The 18,462-nt window shown below is 45.6% G+C and overlaps 1 protein-coding gene across 1 annotated transcript; it reads right to left on the bottom strand.

Annotated features, from left to right (window-relative positions):
- Positions 1,879-10,874, bottom strand: CLEC3A (C-type lectin domain family 3 member A). The gene is made up of 3 exons (XM_005691819.3): positions 10,533-10,874; positions 5,209-5,292; positions 1,879-2,816 (listed from the first exon to the last, which is right to left on the bottom strand). The coding sequence occupies exons 1-3, from the start codon at positions 10,645-10,647 to the stop codon at positions 2,422-2,424; spliced, it is 594 nt and encodes a 197-aa protein (XP_005691876.3). The 5' UTR covers positions 10,648-10,874; the 3' UTR covers positions 1,879-2,421.

Raw genomic sequence — 18,462 nt, 5'->3', positions numbered from 1 at the left:
ATCACTGGGAAAGATTCGGAATGGGTTTCCCTGGAATATACATGCCTCTCTGAACCAGGAGACGTGTTAGCTCTGCTTGCTGAACATGGGCGCATTTTCCCTTGCTATTAGTGTATTTCAGTGTGGTGTTTCTTTGTGAGAATCTGTTTACATCAGTGCCCATTTTGTGGGTTTCTTTTTAGGTTAAACTAGATAGCAATATCTGTAAATTCACAATTTTCATATGTAATTAGAGCTAATATTTTTTTCCTGGACTCCAGTGGCAAGTCCTGCTCTCCTCCTGTGAGCTAGTATAGATACCATCACTTACTTCCTTTCTTCCCTTACTTATGTATTATGTGACGTGGTGCTTTATAGTTAGCAGGTGTCCTTTGAATCTCTGGCATCAGATTAAATTAATAACTTAAATAGCTAAAATTAGTGGGATTCTCTATCTGTTAGATGTACTTCATTTGGTGAGAATACGAAAGTTCTCTGTAATCAGAGAGCAGGAAAGACTTCATATCTTTATTTTTAGTGTAAGAACTTCTATTCAACTTAAGCCTTTGAGCCTTGAGATACGTTTTCCTTCAGATCACTAAGTTGAGTCTCAGTTACTGTTTCCTTTAACTAATTGATTTTTGTTTTGTAGATCATATAATGACATGGCTGGAAGCATCTGTGATGGGTAGAAAAATTGCTCTCAGTATTGTTCTTCACACAGATTAACTGCAGGTCCTACCCTTGACTTGAGTTAAAGGGGAACAGACCTGCTAGAGTCAGCAGAGACTGTCTCTGGGCGAGTAGTTGCAGGTTCAGACCCTCGCTCTCAGACAGTGGTGTGTGGTCCAGCCCTGTTGGCTTCCACGAGGTGCTTTTAGAAGTGAAGAATCTGGGGCCTCAGCGCTGCCTGTGGGATCTGCAGTTTGATAAGATTCCCATGCAGAGACTGCGGTTGCATCGGAGGAAGAAACTGATCGGGGTCAACCAAAAACAATGGCAGGTTCAACTTTTGAAAAGTCTTCTTCCTCGTCTCCACTCTGCTTCTTCATGCTCAAGTGAAGCTGTCCTTACAGCGCATCTAAATCACCAGTTTGATCAAATCTAGTGCAATTCTCCCCCAATTTCTTCAAGTCTGATATAAACCAACATAGTTTCAATAACTGCAGACAATACCCATATAGCCCCACATTGATCAGAATTCAGGCTTTATTATGGTTGTGCAGTGTGAAGAACTGAACCTTAATTCCAAGCATACATAATTAAGTTTATAAAGAAGGATTTTGTTCCCAAAACATATTCAACATTTAAAGGGAGAAAAAGATGTTGATTGGAAGAACAGAATATACATAGAATTGTTTGCTTCTAAAAAACCCATTTCTACCAAGCTTTAACTTCATAATTTCAGACGAAACAATGGCATTACATTACACAATCTAAACAGTTTAGTGGGGGCAGCACTTGGCAGAATAAAAAAATAGTATAGATGTACATGTAACTCAAAAAATATTTTTTAAATCCAACTTCCAACCTAAATATAGATTTTTCTCCTAATGGATTTAAATATATGATTGTTAAAACATATAAGTGTGTAAAATATATTTTTTATAAAAGGAAACTAAGGTGTATAATATCTGCTGTTGATTTCATAAAACTAAAGCAGGGGAAAAGGAGACTTTAAAAAGTTCCTCTTTCTCTGTGCAGTCTGCTACTCTGCTCTGCCTTAGGTTTACCTAGTCAGGTTGGAAACTGGAATGCCATACCGGGGTGGAAGCTGACCAAATACGCTGCCTTAACATCTCCTTTCAGATCTTTACTGGGAACTTCAAAACAAAACAAAACAAAACAATGTGTATATCACTGGGGGCAGGGGCAGGAGTGGGGTGGGTTTGAGAAAAACAGTTAAACCAGAGCTTATCTGAGACTTCTATGTATTCATGTGGCAGAGCAGTTACATGTCCCACCAGGGGATGCTGTGACTCAAGGGAAGGGTGACGGCTAATAAGACGCTATCACTAGGAGGGAGCAGACCCAACATCAGACTGAAAAGGTTTTGGATTATGTAGCACCTACCTCACCACTCAGATACGTACGAAACCTTTAACAGAAAATCTTCCAGGTAGCCTACAGCTTGCCTTTCTGGCCATCATCTTTTTAATACATACCTGGTCTATACAAGGAAGAGGGACCAGGAATGAGAAGGGTCTAATAGCCCATTTTTGCAGAAGCTACTTGAGCAGTGTGTACATGATGGAATGATTATTTTCCGATCCCCCAACCCCTGTGGAGGGCAAAAATCACAATACAATGTGGTAGCAAACTTGGCTGTCTCTCATATTCCTAGGGACATAGCCTCCTCTATGACAATTTTGAACCATTCTTGAGAACCATCAGCCTGTAAATCATGTCTGGTCTTTCTGGGAAGATGTACCTGAGAAGGGACTACTGAGGGATGGTGAACTCACATATGTACCTCTTGCTGCTACTACAGGCCTCATCACTCCACTTGCCCTGAGCTGACTGGGAGAAGAAGGCACAGTTTTCCCGCTTGCCACCGTTCGGCTGTGCCTGGTCCCAATTGAGGAAGGAGATGGCAAGCCCATTGACGTCGACAAACTTGCCTTCTGCGACCATGTCGTTGATGCCCAGCCAAAGGTCATTGACCCCCGGCAGGCTCCTTTTACCATAGTCTCGGAGGGCGTTGATTTCATCGGAGCTTCTGGGGACAACCAGGGTCCCGCCCTTGGAAATGCAGTCTTCATTGGCTTCGTGGAAGTGCTTCGAGCCTTCCGCGGCAAGGTAGCACTTCTTGTGAAATTTTGTGCCTCGGAGACAGACTGTAAGATGTGAGATTCGACAGGTTAACATTCTGTGGCAGTGTAATAGTCTAGAACTGGCCCTGGCCGACAGTGGTAGGTAGCTGTGGCAAGGACGATGCATAGAGGTAATGCTGAGTCACTGTGTAATGAGGACTCTGTGCACAGAGTCAGACACTGCACCAAGCTTTTGACATAAATGAACCCGTATCGTAATCACAACTGTCCCATGATGTGGGATGCTTATGACACCTGTCCTTACATATCAGGATAGTGACGCTTGGGGCTTCCCTGTGGCTCAGTGCTAAAGAATCTGCCTGCCACACGCGTTCGATTCCTGGGTCCCGAAGATGCCCTGAAGGAGGAAATAGCTACCCACTCCAGTATTCTTGCCTGGAGAATCCAATGGCCAGAGGAGCCTGGTGGGCTACAGTCCATGGGGTCACAGAGTCAGACACGGCTGGAGCAACTAAGCACACATAAAATGAAGCTTTAAAGAGTTGTTAGCATATAAACAGGTGACTTGCGTTGCATGGAAGATTACAGCAGGTAACTGAGCCCACAGCAGATAACAATAAGCTAAATATTGTTTATCTTATCCAGGATATAACCCAAATATAAAGACAGTTTTAAGGCATAGCATTGGAGAATCAGGCTTCAGGGCTGTACTGCCTCAGCTTAGGTGTCAGTTCTGATATTTATTATCTGTGTTAGCCTTAATTTCCTCATCTGTAAACTGAGAAGAATTATAGCAGCATCTGTCTCATAAATTATTGAAGGATTAATGTGTTGATGATGGATATGAGTCTGAGCAAGCTCCGGGAGTTGGTGATGGACAGGGAAACCTGGCGTGGTGCAGTCCATGGGGTCACAAAGAGTCGGACACGACTGAGCAACTGAACTGTGTTGATGTTTATAAAGTATTATTATAGCCCCCAACTATGGCTGAAGGGTTAACCAAGCTCTTTCCCCTTCTGCAAACTCATTTGACCTTCTTTTAACTTTCTAATTCTGTTCCCCAGGAAACTTGATAAAGGGACTTGCCAGCAGTGTAACTAGGCAACATTGCTTATGGTGAAAATGGCTCAAGACCGGTAACATAGAGCTGGGCTGGGAGCTATCAGTGTGCTGTGCTCCATCGCTCAGGTGTGTCTGACTGTTTTGTGACCCCATGGACTGCAGCCCTCCAGGATCCTCTGTCCATGGGATTTCCTAGGCAAGAATGAGTTGCTATTTCCTTGTCCAGGGGATCTTCCTGACCTAGGGACCGAACCCATATCTTCCATGTCTCCTGCACTGTAGGTGGATTCTTTACCACTGAGCCCCCAGCCCTGGGGGCCGTAAGTAGCTGATGAAAAAGCCCTCACTTTGGTCTTCCTTGAAGGCATTAACTCTTGTAATTGGGCAGCTCTCTTCTGGGACCCCTGAAGCTCTGCCTTTGGAGTTGCTATGACAGTATTCCTCCCTGAGGATGTGAACCTTGCAAGCCAGGGGTGTTGCTGAGTCTGCCCAGCGTGGCTCTCATTTCCTCGCCCTGGGAGCTTCATGGGCTGCTGGGAGCTCTGCTCTCTGATTAAGGAACACTCACTGCTGCCCTCTGCTGGCAAGCTCTTCTCCAGAGGGTCTGACCCCACTCAGTGTGGCCGGAGCCGAGTCCTGCGACCCTGGGTTTAGTTCCACCTTGGCTGAGCTCTCAGTGGGTTACTTTGTTGCCGTTTAGTTGCTAAGTCACGTCTGACTCTTGTGGCCCCACGGACTGCAGCCCGCCAGGCTTCTCTGTCCATGGGATCTCCCAGGCAAGAATACTGGAGTGGTTGCCATTTCCTCCTGCAGGCGGTCTTCCTGACCCAGGGATCAAACTCGGGTCTCCTGCCTCGGCAGGCGGATTCTTTACTACTGAGCTGCCTGGGGACCTAAACATCTTAGTAAACAGCTAAGGAATGCTGGTTATTTTATGTAGTTAATACTTGCTTCAATTTTGTTCCACTGCCTAATAAAGAATTATGAGGACTTCCCTGGTGGCCCAGTGGTTAAGACTCTGTGCTCCCAAAGCAGGGGGAAAGAGTTCCATCCTAGGTCAGGAAACTAAAATCAGGCATCTCTCATGTCGCACAGCACAGCAAAAAAAAAAAAAAATTAAGGATGGACTTCTAAAATGTATTATTGAAATGCCTGGTTTGATTTTTATTCCACTCATTGAGAGGCGAAGGAGGTGGAAAATCAAGCTGATTTCCCAAAACATTCATCCTCCCAGCTTTTGAATCCTTTGTCCTGGACACATCTCTGCCTTGTCAATGTCTCTCTCTCTCTCTTTTTAAGTGTCACCTAGAATGACATGCACTCTCGATGTGGCTTGAATTCCTGGCTAGTCACAATCTCTCTTCCTATCTTGTGGAGGTAAGATGGGTCTCACCTGTCTGCAGGGCTTGCATTTCCTTCAGGGCGTTGACTTCTCGCCAGAGCTTTTCCACTTGAGTCTTCAGGTCTGCATCCTTCTCTGAGGATTTTTTAGAGTGGGGTGGGGTAGGATGGATAAAACAACATATGATTAAAATAAAGTGCAAAGAAAACAAAATAAGATCGTTTCGAAATACAGAACGTAAGCCCAAGGTGATTTTGATGAAACTGAGCCCGGAGTACATGAAAAACAATGCATGGAAGCAAGTTGTTCAGGAAGATTTGTAAGGGTTGGGTGGGGGTAATGATACTGAGAGCTGCTTCTGTGAGCTGGGACGCCTGTCTGTCTCTCCAGCCCTGTCCTGTGGGACTCACTGTCCATCACTAGACTTTAGACTGGTTGATTTTCGATGCATTCTAGAACAAGCTGCCTCATCTCAGGACCGTTCGAGTGTGTTCTTTCCGCCTGGAACACTCTTGGCCCAGGTTTTGTCCTTTTTCTTTTTCTTAAGACTTCAGTTTTATTTTTATTTTGGCCCCACAGAATGTGGGAATCTTAGTTCCCCAACCAAGGATCAAACTCCCACGCTCTCCATTGGAAGCATGGAGTCTTAACCACGGGACTGCCAGGGAACTCCCTTATCCATCATCTTATCAAGCTTAAACATCTCCTCTTCTGAGAAGACTTTCTGGGCATCCTCTCTACATCTCTCTGGCTGGTCTCTTTCCTTGAACCTTTGTTTTCCTTCCACACTCTTTCTCCAGCCTGCGATCATGTTTCTTTACTTAATCTCATCTCTCTGGTTGTCCATGGTATTCCTGGCGTTTCACATGGTGCTCGGCACATCATCAATCTCATAATGTTTACTGAGTGACTAGATGATGGCATACAAAATACTTCCATGTTATTTTCACTTACTCTTCAAAGATAGTTAGGAATGGAGGAAAACAAGATTCCCACTGAAGAGTGAGAATGAACTCAGTAAGCTAAATTGGCAGGTAAGCCGTAGAACTCATACTCAGACTTAATTGGGTCTCCAAGTCCCCTGGCCTCAATACCCCTACTCAACTGATGCTCCGGGTGTAAAGGCTGTTAGCAGGGCTAAGTGATTTTCATGGAGAAATATGGAAAGGCAGTGATAAAGAGCCCTATAAAAATAGTTCTGTATTAAGGACTAGCAATTTACTTAGTCTTGGATGTCCCCTGATTAGGCTAATCTTCATGGCTCTCCTTGGGTATAAGTAAGGAAGTTAGGAAGTTAGTAACTTTGACTAATCAAAAATCCAGACCTGATGGGCAGTGTCTTAGAAACGGACAACTTGTGAGCTCTTCAAAAGCATGAATTATAATAAATCTTAATACACATTTAAAAATATTAAAGGCACCATACGCTGTGTGCCAGGAGCTTGATTCTTTCAGTGTTACTATGAAATAGACAATACCATTTCAGAAAAAAGAGCGGCACAGGAAACTGAATGAACCTGTCGAAGACCACCCAGCTGTAAGGTGCGGAGTTGGGAGTCGAATCTTGCTGTCTTCAAATCTGTTCCCTTTCCACCCCTCCCATCTGTTTCTGGACAGTGATCGCCTTTACCTGCTTGGTCCCTAGCACGTAGCCTCAAGCAGCTAAGATGCTTAAAGCTTGATACGGCTGTTCCCGACTGCCTCTTTGCGGGGATGCCACATGGAGAATCTGTGTTCTGTCTTGGCTGTTTTCAGGACAGGCCAGTATCCAAACATGGCTGACTCAGTTTCCCCTTAAACATGTGCTTTACAAGTCAGGTGTTTCCACATTCGGGTTAGGAAATGCCTTCTGGGGTATCCAGGTGCGGACATCCATTCTCAAGGCATCCAATAGCTCAACTGAGAAGCACAATAGCAAGGGTTTCCTCAACAGGACCATTCGACCCAGAATAAATATAGGGGTACATTCAGTATGCAAAGCCAGTGGCTGTTGGGGGCCAGACTTGCAAAGACTGCCAAGTTTTCCTCCAGGTTACAAGTTGTGAGCCATACAGATGTCACCCCAGTTCCTCTCAGCTTCCTGCTCCACACTATTTAAGTAAATGGCCTCCACAGGGGAGCTGCAAACATTGTAATTAACGTGAAGACACATGAATTAATATTAGGCTCCCGGGAGACCATTATGGAGATCGTTATCCAGGTGGCTTGGAGTCTGCTTCTGTCCTTTGTGAGAAATGTGGTTGTGTTTTGTCAAAATGAATACAGGGAACAACTATTTCACTAAATAGAGACTATATTTAATTCATTACTACAACATAACTTGCATTGCTCAACCTAATCTGTTGAGGCCTGTGAAGTGACTGGCAGGGGAAACTTGGTTTTGGAGCTAAATCACTCAATTACCATTTTGAGTTTTTTTAAAGGCTCCCTTTCATTTTATTATTGTTGTTCTCCAAAAATAGGTACCAGATAAGAATGCAAAAATAATTGCTGGAAGAAATGACCAGTAAATACACGAAAAAATATCTCAACCTCATTAATAAGCAAAGAGATGCAAATTAAAAGTCTTTTGGGGTTTTGTTAAGCTGGCACAGCTTAAACTGGTGATAGGTCAGGTTGTCAAGGTGTGTGTTCGTGTTAGTCACTCAGTCGTGTCTGACTCTGAGACTCCCTGGGCTATAGCCCACCAGGCTCCTCTGTCCATGGGATTTTCCAGGCAGGAATACTGGAATGAGTTGCCATTTCCTTCTCCAGAGGATCTTTCTGACCCAGGGATTGAACCTGGGTCTCCTCATTGCAGGACGATTCTTTAACTTTTAAGCCACAAGAGAAACTCAAGAGTGGGTGCTCTCGTATACTGAAGTTGAGAACACGAGTTCATGCTACCGTTTTAAAAGACAGGTGGTGTAACTAACTTACAATTTTAGTTCTAGAGAAGTATCATCACGATATTCTAGCATGGGGATCAATATCTGTGTACAAAGCAAGTCACTGAGGCATTGGATCAAAAAGAGTTAGATTTGATGAACATAAAAGTTCACCAAGAAAGAACAAATTAGATAAGCCATAACCCATCCACACATGGAATGTTATGCAGCTTTTAAAAGGGCTGAGAAAGGCCTTATATGTGAGGTTATCCAAGAGTTAACAGATAAAATCAATTAATTTGTCTGCCAAGTACTTTAGACAGCCAACAATTATTTTGTTAAAAGTAGGGCTTCCTGGGTGGCAGAGTAGTAAAGAATCCACCTGCCAAGTGGGAGACTCAGGTTTGATTTCTAGGTTGAGAAGATCCCCTGGAAAAGGAAATGGCAACCCACTCCAGTATTCTTGCTTGGAAAATCCCATGGACAGAGGAGCCTGGTGGGGCTACAACTGAACAACAACAAATCAATTTTTAATTGAGCATTAAAGAAAACTGGAAATATTATCTCTTAGCAGTTAATCATGGTTAATTCTATGGAAAGAATTGAGAGAGAAAAAAATGACTCTTGCTTTTGATTTCATAAGATTTGGTATTATTTCCAGGCAGTTTAAAAGAACTGTTTAACAGGTTTAGGCTAATGGCTTCACATATTGTAGAATCTACTTTCTTGGATCTCACAGCAAAAAATGAGCAAAACTGCTTTGGAAGGATGATATCTAGGATTGGACCCAGTCGGTTAAAAAGCAAACAAAAGCATGTGTGTGCACTTGTGTATGTGTGCCTTGGAGGATAGAACATAATGCCCTGGACTGCAGTTATTTCAGAAACACCCACAGAGAACCCCCACGCGCATTCACATACTCACACCCCTCCCCACAGCCCTGCTGGGTGGTCACCAGCTGACCACTCCTTCGTGGCAAAATGCTGGCGGCAAAACACGCCTCATCACCCAGCAGAAATGCCACCTCCCTCCCCTTCCTTTCCCTGCCTTCGTCTTCCACAAGATACTTCATCGCTCATGAGGGATACTTTCATCTCTCTTTAAAGGAGGTAATGGAGAAGTGTAGTATTTCATTAGGGAAAAAAAAAATTCTATTTAAGAGGGATGGGCTGGGGTGGGCCATGGGAGGGGAGTTCAGAAGGGAGGGGACATATGTCTACCTGGCTGGTTCATGGTGATGTGTGGCAGAGGCCAGCACAGTTATAAAGCAATTATCAAAAATAAAAAAAAAAAAGAAACCTTATTATGAAGTAGGGCACTTCATAATCTCAAAAACATGACACAGCAAGAGAAGCTCCTTCTCACCAGCCAGCCATTCCTGTTGTGTTAAATCAAGACTCCAGCTTTGCTGGTATTATTGTTTGTGTGTTGCTAATAATGAACTGAAATTGATGAGGAAATAGTGTCAATATTTACCTTGAAATATCCTATATGAAAATACCTCACACCACGCCTTTCTCGATGAGTTAGTTTTGATTTAGTTTCAGTGTGTTGTGTGTACATTGCCATTATCTCTGTTCCTTGCAAGATTTTTTTTCTCTCTCTTAGACCAATTCAGGGCTTCCCTAGTGGCTCAGTGGTAAAGAATCTGCCTGCAAAGCAGGAGACCCTGGTTCGATCCCTGAGACAGGAAGATCCCCTGGAGAAGGGAATGGCAAGCCACTCCAGTATTCTGGCCTGGAGACTCCCAAGGACAGAGGAGCCTGGTGGGCTACAGTCCATGCGGTCATAAAGAGTTGGACACAACTGAGCGACTGACACTTTCACTGTTTCAACCCAGTTCAAGCCACCCCACATTGGGATTGCTTGGAGATTGTTTTGCATTAACATATTTCCAAATGCTGTATGACTTGTGTGTTGAAATATTTTTAAGTGAAAGACATAATACTTCTCTATGACATGAAGAAGCTTAAACATATGATATAGACTGTCCTTATATTCCCAGGGATATGAAAATATAGCTATTGACGGAAGCCACATTACCAATAGCTCTGTCCTCTACTACACATTGGATAAGATTATAGTTACCTTACAGATCAGTTTGAACAGCTGTATAATATCTATGAGTGAAACAGTATACTCTGTTAATTGATTTGTTCTCCTTGATCCCTCATTCCAAATAGCAGACGTTGTATCCAGGTTGTCACACTCTAATGAGCATTCTTTTGCCTAAGCTCACCTGATGAAGGATATACAATACAGAAGGTCTTTTTGCAAGAGACTTTTTTATCCTACGAAACCAGAATCCTACCATATGGTTCCTTTAAATGTCAAACAGGCCCAGAGAATTAAGGGGTCACTCAGTCCCCTGAAAATGCCATATCCGCATGGAGCCGTGGTAACTGCCGCCAGAGATGGTCTCCTGGGGGAGTCTGGAAATGGATGTCGTCCAGCTCCTCCCCACCCTGAGCAAGCCTAGAGTTCTGCTGGATGGAGGCACCCTGTTACCTTTCACTCGGCGTTTGCTGTGCTTCCTGGCTTTGAACTTGGACGCGTGGCAGCTGGTCTGGTCCAGGAGCAAGATGATAACCAGGACGTAAATTACAAGTCCATTCTTTGCCATGGCTGTGGGGCGAGTCTGACAGCCACCGTGCCAGCGCCTCTGGAGTACTAAGGGCAGAGTAGACTTCACAGCCACATCTTGCCCTGAGATGCCTGGGGCCAGCTTTATAAAAGCGCGCTGTGCAGCTTGGCTGGGATCCTGCTGACGGAATGTTTGAGTGCCTCTGCTGGCTGCAGCATAAGGTGGCCCCTGTTCTCACGTCTCATTTAGGCATTAAAGAAAAAATTTCCTGCGAAGAAAAATTTTCCTACTTGACTTGCCTTTTCAGAGCATAGCAGGGTTTATAAAGGGAATGAAAAGTGTTGTCTTTCTTTTCTTTCCTTTTTTTTCAATCTAAAGTCCAGGAAGCTTGGGGTCTCTCTGTGAATACTCTGATGAAGTCTTTGGTTTGGAGCTCTGAAGTTCACTTAATATTCTGAGAAGTGCATTCAATGACATACACGTCTAGGAAAGTTAGTGTGTGGGAGTGTGTGCATGTTATGCCAGAGCACCACCTGTGCGTCTGCACACACTCGTGTGTCTGCACGCACTCGTGTGTCTGCACAGCTCATATGGAGCTTGGGAAGGGTTTATTCACACGGAGTCATGGAGATGGTCAAAGGGCCTCCTGTTAGGATTTTGTGGGTTTAGCAAGAGTTAAATTCTTGGGGAAACACACCTTAGAAAGAAGACAGTGAATTTTTTCCATAAAAATTAATGTAAAATATCAACCATCACTATCTCACAGGTCTTCACCAGCTAACACTGTATTCCTTTGAAATTATCTCAAACACTTAAAAAACACTTTCAAAGGAAATACAGAAATAACAGAGAAATATAGTGAAAGACTTGCTGTAATTATTCTTACCTGGACAATAAATGGGCTTTAGGAAAAGTACTGAGAACCAGGGACTTCCCAGGTGGTAAAGAATCCTCCTGCCAAGCAGTAGACATGGATTCAATCCCTGGGTTGGGAAGATCCCCTGGAGGAGGAAATGGCAACCCACTCCAGTATTCTTGCCTGGGAAATCCCACGGACAGAGGAGCCTGGCAGGCTACAGTCCATGAGGTCGCAGAGAGTCAGACACGACTTAGTGACTAAACAACAGTAGCAACAACTGAGAACCAGGCCGACTCTTATGACAAAATAAGGAACTTCCAGGAGTGTGTCCAAGGTAGACCCTGGGGAAGGACCTCCATCCTGACCAACTGACATCACTATCTGGATGACCAGGTCCGGATGGAGAGCAGGGTTTGTAGATTTTGGAAGGTCCCAAGGACCAAGCTCATTGCATCTTTTTTTTTTCTTTTGGAGACAATACAGGAAGAATCAAGGGGTGATTAATTTCTTCTGAATCTTAGTGAGCAAAGCCAGTCTAATCCATCTTGATTTCCCTCCTGCTAAAGCCACCCTGTAGACTGCCTACAATATTGGCGTCGAAGTCAGACCAGTGACGTAGGAAAGTCTAACGTAATGTAACGTATGAAATAAAAAATAATGTGAGTTTAAAAATAAAGATTTTACTTATAATGTAAACTCGTACTGATGTGGGCAATCTATATCTAGGCCATTGAGAGCATCTTGGACACAAACGAGCTGGGTTCATATTTTACTCTCAACTGTTTAGCAGCTGTGTGCTCTTAGGCAAGTTACTGAACCTCTCTGAATCTTTTCTCATCTTAATAATGGGTTAGCTAGGGATGCTAACTTTACAGGGTTGTTGGAAAGAGCAACAAAGTTATGACAGTAAGCATTCAGTGTGAAGTCCAGGGCTTAATAATAATAGCAGTGATGATAATAGTAATAATACCTGCAATCTCCTTAACATAATTTATAAGAGTACAGCAGTGCCAGGTGTTTGTAGTCTTCACAGCAAGCCCATGGTATAAACATTCTCTGCATTTTACAAATGACTGAAACTGAGCCTCAGAAAGTTGAAGTGGGTTTGGTCAGCGTCACCCAGGTCCCAAGAGTGGGACTTGATTTGAAATCTAGGTCTGATTGACCCAGAAGATACTTCTTTTGACCTGGGAAACATGTGTTTTGATTTGAAAAGGGAAAGAGGATCAATGTTTTACAACTATCTTGTGATTGATGCAAAAGCTTTCTGCCAGCTTCTCACATCCTTTACTCTGAGAAGAGATTTCAAGTTACAGACAGTGGTGGATAGCTAATGAGCCCTCTTAGATCTTTGGTCTGTCCTGTGCTAAAGCTAGGCTTATCTTTAAAAAAAAAAAAATCTGTATTGTTTTAAGCTGTTTTCCCTTTCTAGGAAAGCCTCTGAAAGCCCCTGCTTGCTTCTAAAATTAGCAAGCTATTTTTAGAGCAGTTTTTTTTTTCATAAATCAGGTTTATTTTTTATCATCCGTCTTTTTAATTGAAATATAGTTAATTTACAATTCTGTGTTAGTTTCAAGTGTACAGCGAGTGGTTCAGTTATGCATGCTAGTTAGCGTTAGTCACTCAGTCGTGTCTGACTCTTTGTGATCCCCATGAATTGTAGCCCACCAGGCTTCTCTTGTCATGGAATTCTCCAGGCAAGGATACTGGAATGGGTTGCCATTCCTGTCTCCAGGGGATCTTCCCAACCCAGGGATCGAACCCAGGTCTCTAGCACTGCAAGCACATTCTTTACCATCTGAGTCCCCAGAGAAGCCCTCAGTAAATGTGCATATATTCTTTTTCAGATTCTTTTCCATTATAGGTTATTACGAGGTTTTGAGTATAGTTTCCCTTGCTATACAGTAGTAATAGTAGTTATCTATTTTATATAGCATAGTATGTGTATATTAATCCCAAAGTCCTAATTTATCTCCTTTTCCCTTTGATAACCCTAAGTTTGTTTTCTATGTCTGTGAGTCTCTTTCTGTTTTGTTCATTATATCTGGAGCAGTTTTCAATTTACAGAAAAATTGAGCAGAGAGTATTGAGAATTCCCATAGATCTCCTCTTCCCACCCTGCCCCACAACCCCAGTTTCTCTTATTATTACTGCCTTGCGTGTGTGTGTGTGGTATGGTTCCTCTGCCCATGGGATTCTCCAGGCAAGAATACTGGAGTGGGTTGCCATGCCCTCCCTTAGGGGATCTTCCCAAACCAGGGATCGAACCCATGTCTCATGATATCTCTTGGTGTGGCAGGTAGGTTCTTTATGCTAGAGCCAACTGGGAAGCTCATGTTATTGACTGAAGTCTGTAGTTATATTAGGGTTCACTTTCCCACTTGAAGAGTCCTGTGGGTTTGGGCAAATAATGTACAATGTTGCAGCCGCCATTGCAGTAGCATGGAGGACAGCTTCGTGAAAGCGCACAGTTTTTGTTCTGATTAAATGTTCGGGTATTCACCTCACCCTCACTGCTGTTGCCTGAGACTGCTTAGGACTCCCTCCTGTCTGCCCTGATCTCCTGCACACTCTCCTGAGATGGCCGAGTTCCTTCTCCAGGCTTCAGACTCCGTCTGGGACTCTCGACTCTGACCTCTCCACCGGGAACTCCTCCTTCAGCCTCTCAGCTCTACTGCTCATGCGATGCTTCCAGCTGGATCTCAGAAGACACCTTAAACTCATGATGCTTTAAATGCAGTTCTGCATTTCCCCTGCTCATGTCCCGTGGTTTTGTAAATGAAAATCTACTTTCATTTATTCGTTTTTCTGTGTGTGCTGCACCTCACGGCTTGCAGGATCTCAGTTCTCAGATCAGAGATTGAACCCAGGCCACCACTATAAAACTGCCAAGTCTCTTAACCCCTGGACCACCAGGGGATTCCCCCATGAATTTTAAAAGGTCCCATTCTTTCTGAGCCCCCCGTATCAGAGTTAACGTTCCATCGTGCGCCAGTTCCAAAACCTGGGTGCCATCTGGGAGCCATTGGCACTCACCATTGCCCTCCCCACCCCTCTCCACAACCTGGTCATCAGCACATGCCGCTGTGGTTCCCGCCTCCGGATGCCTTTGTCATCTCTCCTGCCATCATCCCGCCCCGAGTCACTGAGAGCCCCCACGCTAGCCTATCATCCCTGAGATGGAGCTGGGCTCCCACTCAACTCACAGGAGCTAGCCACAGGTCACCGATATGATCGCCACTCTCCTTCTGAAAACGCTCCGCATCTTTCTACGGAAGCTTAGACTTCTCGCTGTGGTTTCCAAGGCCCTCTTACCTGGCAAGAACTTACCTGGTTCTTCCTACTGACTTTCTCCAGGCATCGAGACCTTTTTTCAGCCTTGACTCATTTTCAATTCCTCCATCCTCCCCACCATTCCTTTCCACATGTTTTTTTCCTGCCACCCTGTCTCATCCCTAGGGCTTCCCAGGTGGCTCAGTGGGTAAAGAACCCACCTGCCAAGGCAGAGATGGGGGTTCAATCCCAGGGTTGGGAAGACCCCCTGGAGAAGGGCATGGCAACCCATGCCAGTATTCTGGCCTGGAGATTCCCATGGACAGATGAGCCTGGCGGGCTATAGTCCACAGGGTCGCAAAGAATTGGACATGAATGAAGCCACTGAGCATACACGAACACGTGTATACCATCCCTTCCCAAACTTGACATGTGCCCAGATCGGTAACGTTTAGTGTATGGCTTCCTATTTTCAGGTCTGAACTCCCAGACACGTCTTCTCTAACTGCACAGTCTAGGAAGGTCCTGCCCTGTTTACTCCACCAAAGGACTCTGCTTCCTTTATAGCCCTTATCACAATTTGGGGCTTATTTCTAAATGTTTTTACTTCGTTGATCTCCTGCAGGATGTCAGTCTCACCAGCTAGGCTGTAAGCTCCCAGAGGGCTGGGGCTGGGTCGAATTAACTCGACTTTGCACGTGGTGTAGTATTTGACACGTAGTATTTTCTCAATAAAACATTTACTCATGTGGGGCAGGACAGTTTTGCTTTGCTTCCCTGCCTTCCCACCTCTCCTCTGAGGCTCCAATAGCAAGCCACTTGACCCAGGAAACAGCATCTCAACTCATGGAAGAGCAAAGAGCCCGAGGCTCTTATTTGGAGGAATAACACCTGGAGTCACGCTAGGAAACCACCCGTCTCAGCACTGGGGACGTTGCAGGTGCTTGGCCCTGAGACCAGACAGGGATGGGAACTTTCCTTTCCTCCTGAAGAGACGCCTGGTCCAGGGAAAAACAGTGGAAACTCAACGTCTGCACAATCGGCTGGAAGAGGGGGAGGGTAGAGGTAGGGGGAGAGTCGGATCTGAGGATATTCTCAAGGTAAGGATTTCTGTCCCTGTCCCCAGTGTGATTCGCATCAGACGTGGCCCACCCCTTGAGGTGATCCCCCACCCCCCAAGACTGCCAAAGGAAAAGCAGGAAGAGAAATGACAGTGATCTGGAAAGAAGCCCGTCGTGAGCCACACACACATCAAAGTAACCGGGTGGGCGGGGCGGACGGGGCATCTGGCCCTCCCCGACTCGGCGCTTGGGAAAGACGGGCCTCGCTGGGTTTTCCTGGAGGCCGAACAATCGCTCTTTTATGGAGCAGCATGTTGTCATCAGCTTGTCCTCTGGGCTGCACCTGGGCCTCTGAAAGGGCTATTTAAGAAAAAGCCGACATTTACAGCCGGGGAATAGGAGCTATAAAAATATTGCCTTTAGTCCCAAAATGTTTGGTGAGGATTTTAAAACTGTCACCAGGGTTTTATTTTCTTTATTAAGTTGCTGTTTACAATAGGTCCCCTGGTCACCCAGTGTCACTGGTGTGTTGCTATTTTAAAGTCACTTCAGGCTGTTTTTCCGAGGATTAGATTCTAGCAAATGTCTGTCTGGCCCCGTTGCTGTTTGCTGTTCATCCTCAAGGGGGAACACATGTGAGGGCTGCATTCAGAACCTGGGGCAACATTCAGGGGGAAGTGATGGAATGAACGTGGAAATCGCAGGAGCAAGGCTGAGCTGTTTGGAGGGAAGACTCGTGACGGTAGATGTGCAAGCTGCCTTCTTCCCGTGCAGGGCTCCTAGCTGCAGCTGTGACCCCTGGGCCTGGAATTTGAAGAGAAGGCTAGGGACAGCTCTGGAGACAGTAAAGGCTCCAGCATTGAACAGAGATATAGAGCAAGGGCGCTAATAGTTTTGGGGTCAAACCTTAAGATCTGGGACTTCCCTGGGGGCCCAGCAGATAAGACTCTGTGCATCCGCTGTAGGGACACAAGTTTGATTCCTGGTCAGGGAGCCAAGATCCCACAGGCCGCCTGGCGCGACCAAAAAAAAAAAAAAAAATTCGTTTAAGTTATTAGTTATATGACAATGGTCAGACTTTGTCAACTCTCTGAACCTTGGTTTCTTTCTTGTGGAATGGTTGAGAAAACCAGAGCATGTGTATAAAACATACAAGCCACAACTTATCACAACAGGTGATGGATGAAAGGGCTTCCCTCACTCACCTCATACAGATGCTTGAGGCACCAGCCCCGTCCCACCCCCAGCCCTACAGATTTGGCCCCATTGGTTCTTGCACAGAACATACTTCTATCTAAGGGCTTCTACACTGTACTTTATACTTACCTTGTATTTGTCTCCCCGACACGTGTTATCTCGGACAAGGATCCTGTCCTATTCCCTTCCAATTTCCTAGACCAGCGCTGTCCGATACAAGTGTTCAGCGGCCACTTGCACCTAGTAGCTGCCAGGTTGGATAGCACAATTTTGGAGCTTCAAAACTGGCTGATGCTTGGTGGACACTTATAAACGTGTGTTGCATGAAATGATCCAACCAAGAGGGTTTGGAGTAAAGAGATGAGTAATTTATATTCCTTCAATCCTATCTAATCCCTGGGTCAGGAAGGTCCCCCGGAGAAGGGAGTGGCTACCCACTCCAGTATTCCTGCCTTGAGAACCCCATGGACAGAGGAGCCTGGCAGCCCATGGGGTTGCAGCAGAGTCAGACACAACTGAGCATGCAACACACAGTCTTGTCTGAACTGCTGGGCTAAGGTTGTGTTTTTAACCTAAATACAGTGAGAAAGGGCCTTTTCAGGTGGCGCTAGTGGTAACGAACCTGCCCGCCATCGCAGGAGACGTAAGAGATACAGGTTCCATCCCCGGGTCGGGAAGATCCCCTGGAGGAGGGCACGGCAACCCGCTCCAAGATTCTTGCCTGGAGAATCCCGTGGACAGAGGAGCCTGCCGGGCTACAGTCCGGGGGGTCACAAAGGGTCGGACACGACCGAAGCGACTTAGCACATGTGCAAGCATGCAGGAAGGAAGCGTTGCTATCCTTGTCTTGTGCAAGGTGAGACCTAGCCTTAGAGAGTGCAACGGTTTTCCTTAGAATCCTCACTTTCCAAGTGTCCATCACACGGGGGTCTCCCCCTCAGGAATTAGCAGGGAGGTGAGGCCCATCTGGCGGTGAAGGAGGATTGGGGGCTTCATGGGCTTACCTAGGAGATCAGTGTGAAAATTCCTGGTAACGTTGGGGTAGTGGAATCTCAAGTTTAGGAGACACTTGTAGTCATATATTTGACCTTGAGGCGTGAGTCCCCGCCCAATCGACTTTGAATGCTTCTCATGATGGAGGGCTCGCTACCCAGCAGGGCAGCCAGTTCTTCCGCGAGAAAGTCCTGCCATTCCACCCTCTGCACCTTCCCCCAGCTTGCTTTCTTGGATGCCAGCCCCAGTTTAGTTCATGAAGGCCCCTGAGGTTGCTCTGTCTCTCCTGCCCATTTCCCACTATTCCACCATTGCCCCAAGCTCCTCGGGTTCTCCCTGACATCGGTTGCCTGGCCCCTCCCGAGGCCGAGTCCCTCTGCTCTGCCCCGGGCCTGTGGGAGTCACTCCTCTGGGCCAGAGTGTGCTGTGTGATCTCATTTTCAACCAGCTCCCTCCCCTCTCGCAGGACTG

This window comes from Capra hircus, chromosome 18, assembly GCF_001704415.2.
Source record: "Capra hircus breed San Clemente chromosome 18, ASM170441v1, whole genome shotgun sequence".
NCBI classification, from domain to species: Eukaryota; Metazoa; Chordata; class Mammalia; order Artiodactyla; family Bovidae; genus Capra; species Capra hircus.
The sequence above is the reverse complement of the archived record's forward strand: the minus strand, read 5'-3'. Positions and strand labels throughout refer to the sequence as shown.

Coding starts and splice junctions, on each gene's coding strand:
- CLEC3A (XM_005691819.3), bottom strand. CDS start 10,647: ATGGCAAAGAATGGACTTGTAATTTACGTCCTGGTTATCATCTTGCTC. Junction 5,293..10,532: donor CAGCAAACGCCGAGTGAAAG/GTAACAGGGTGC, acceptor AAAAATCCTCAG/AGAAGGATGCAGACCTGAAG. Junction 2,817..5,208: donor AATGCAAGCCCTGCAGACAG/GTGAGACCCATC, acceptor CACATCTTACAG/TCTGTCTCCGAGGCACAAAA.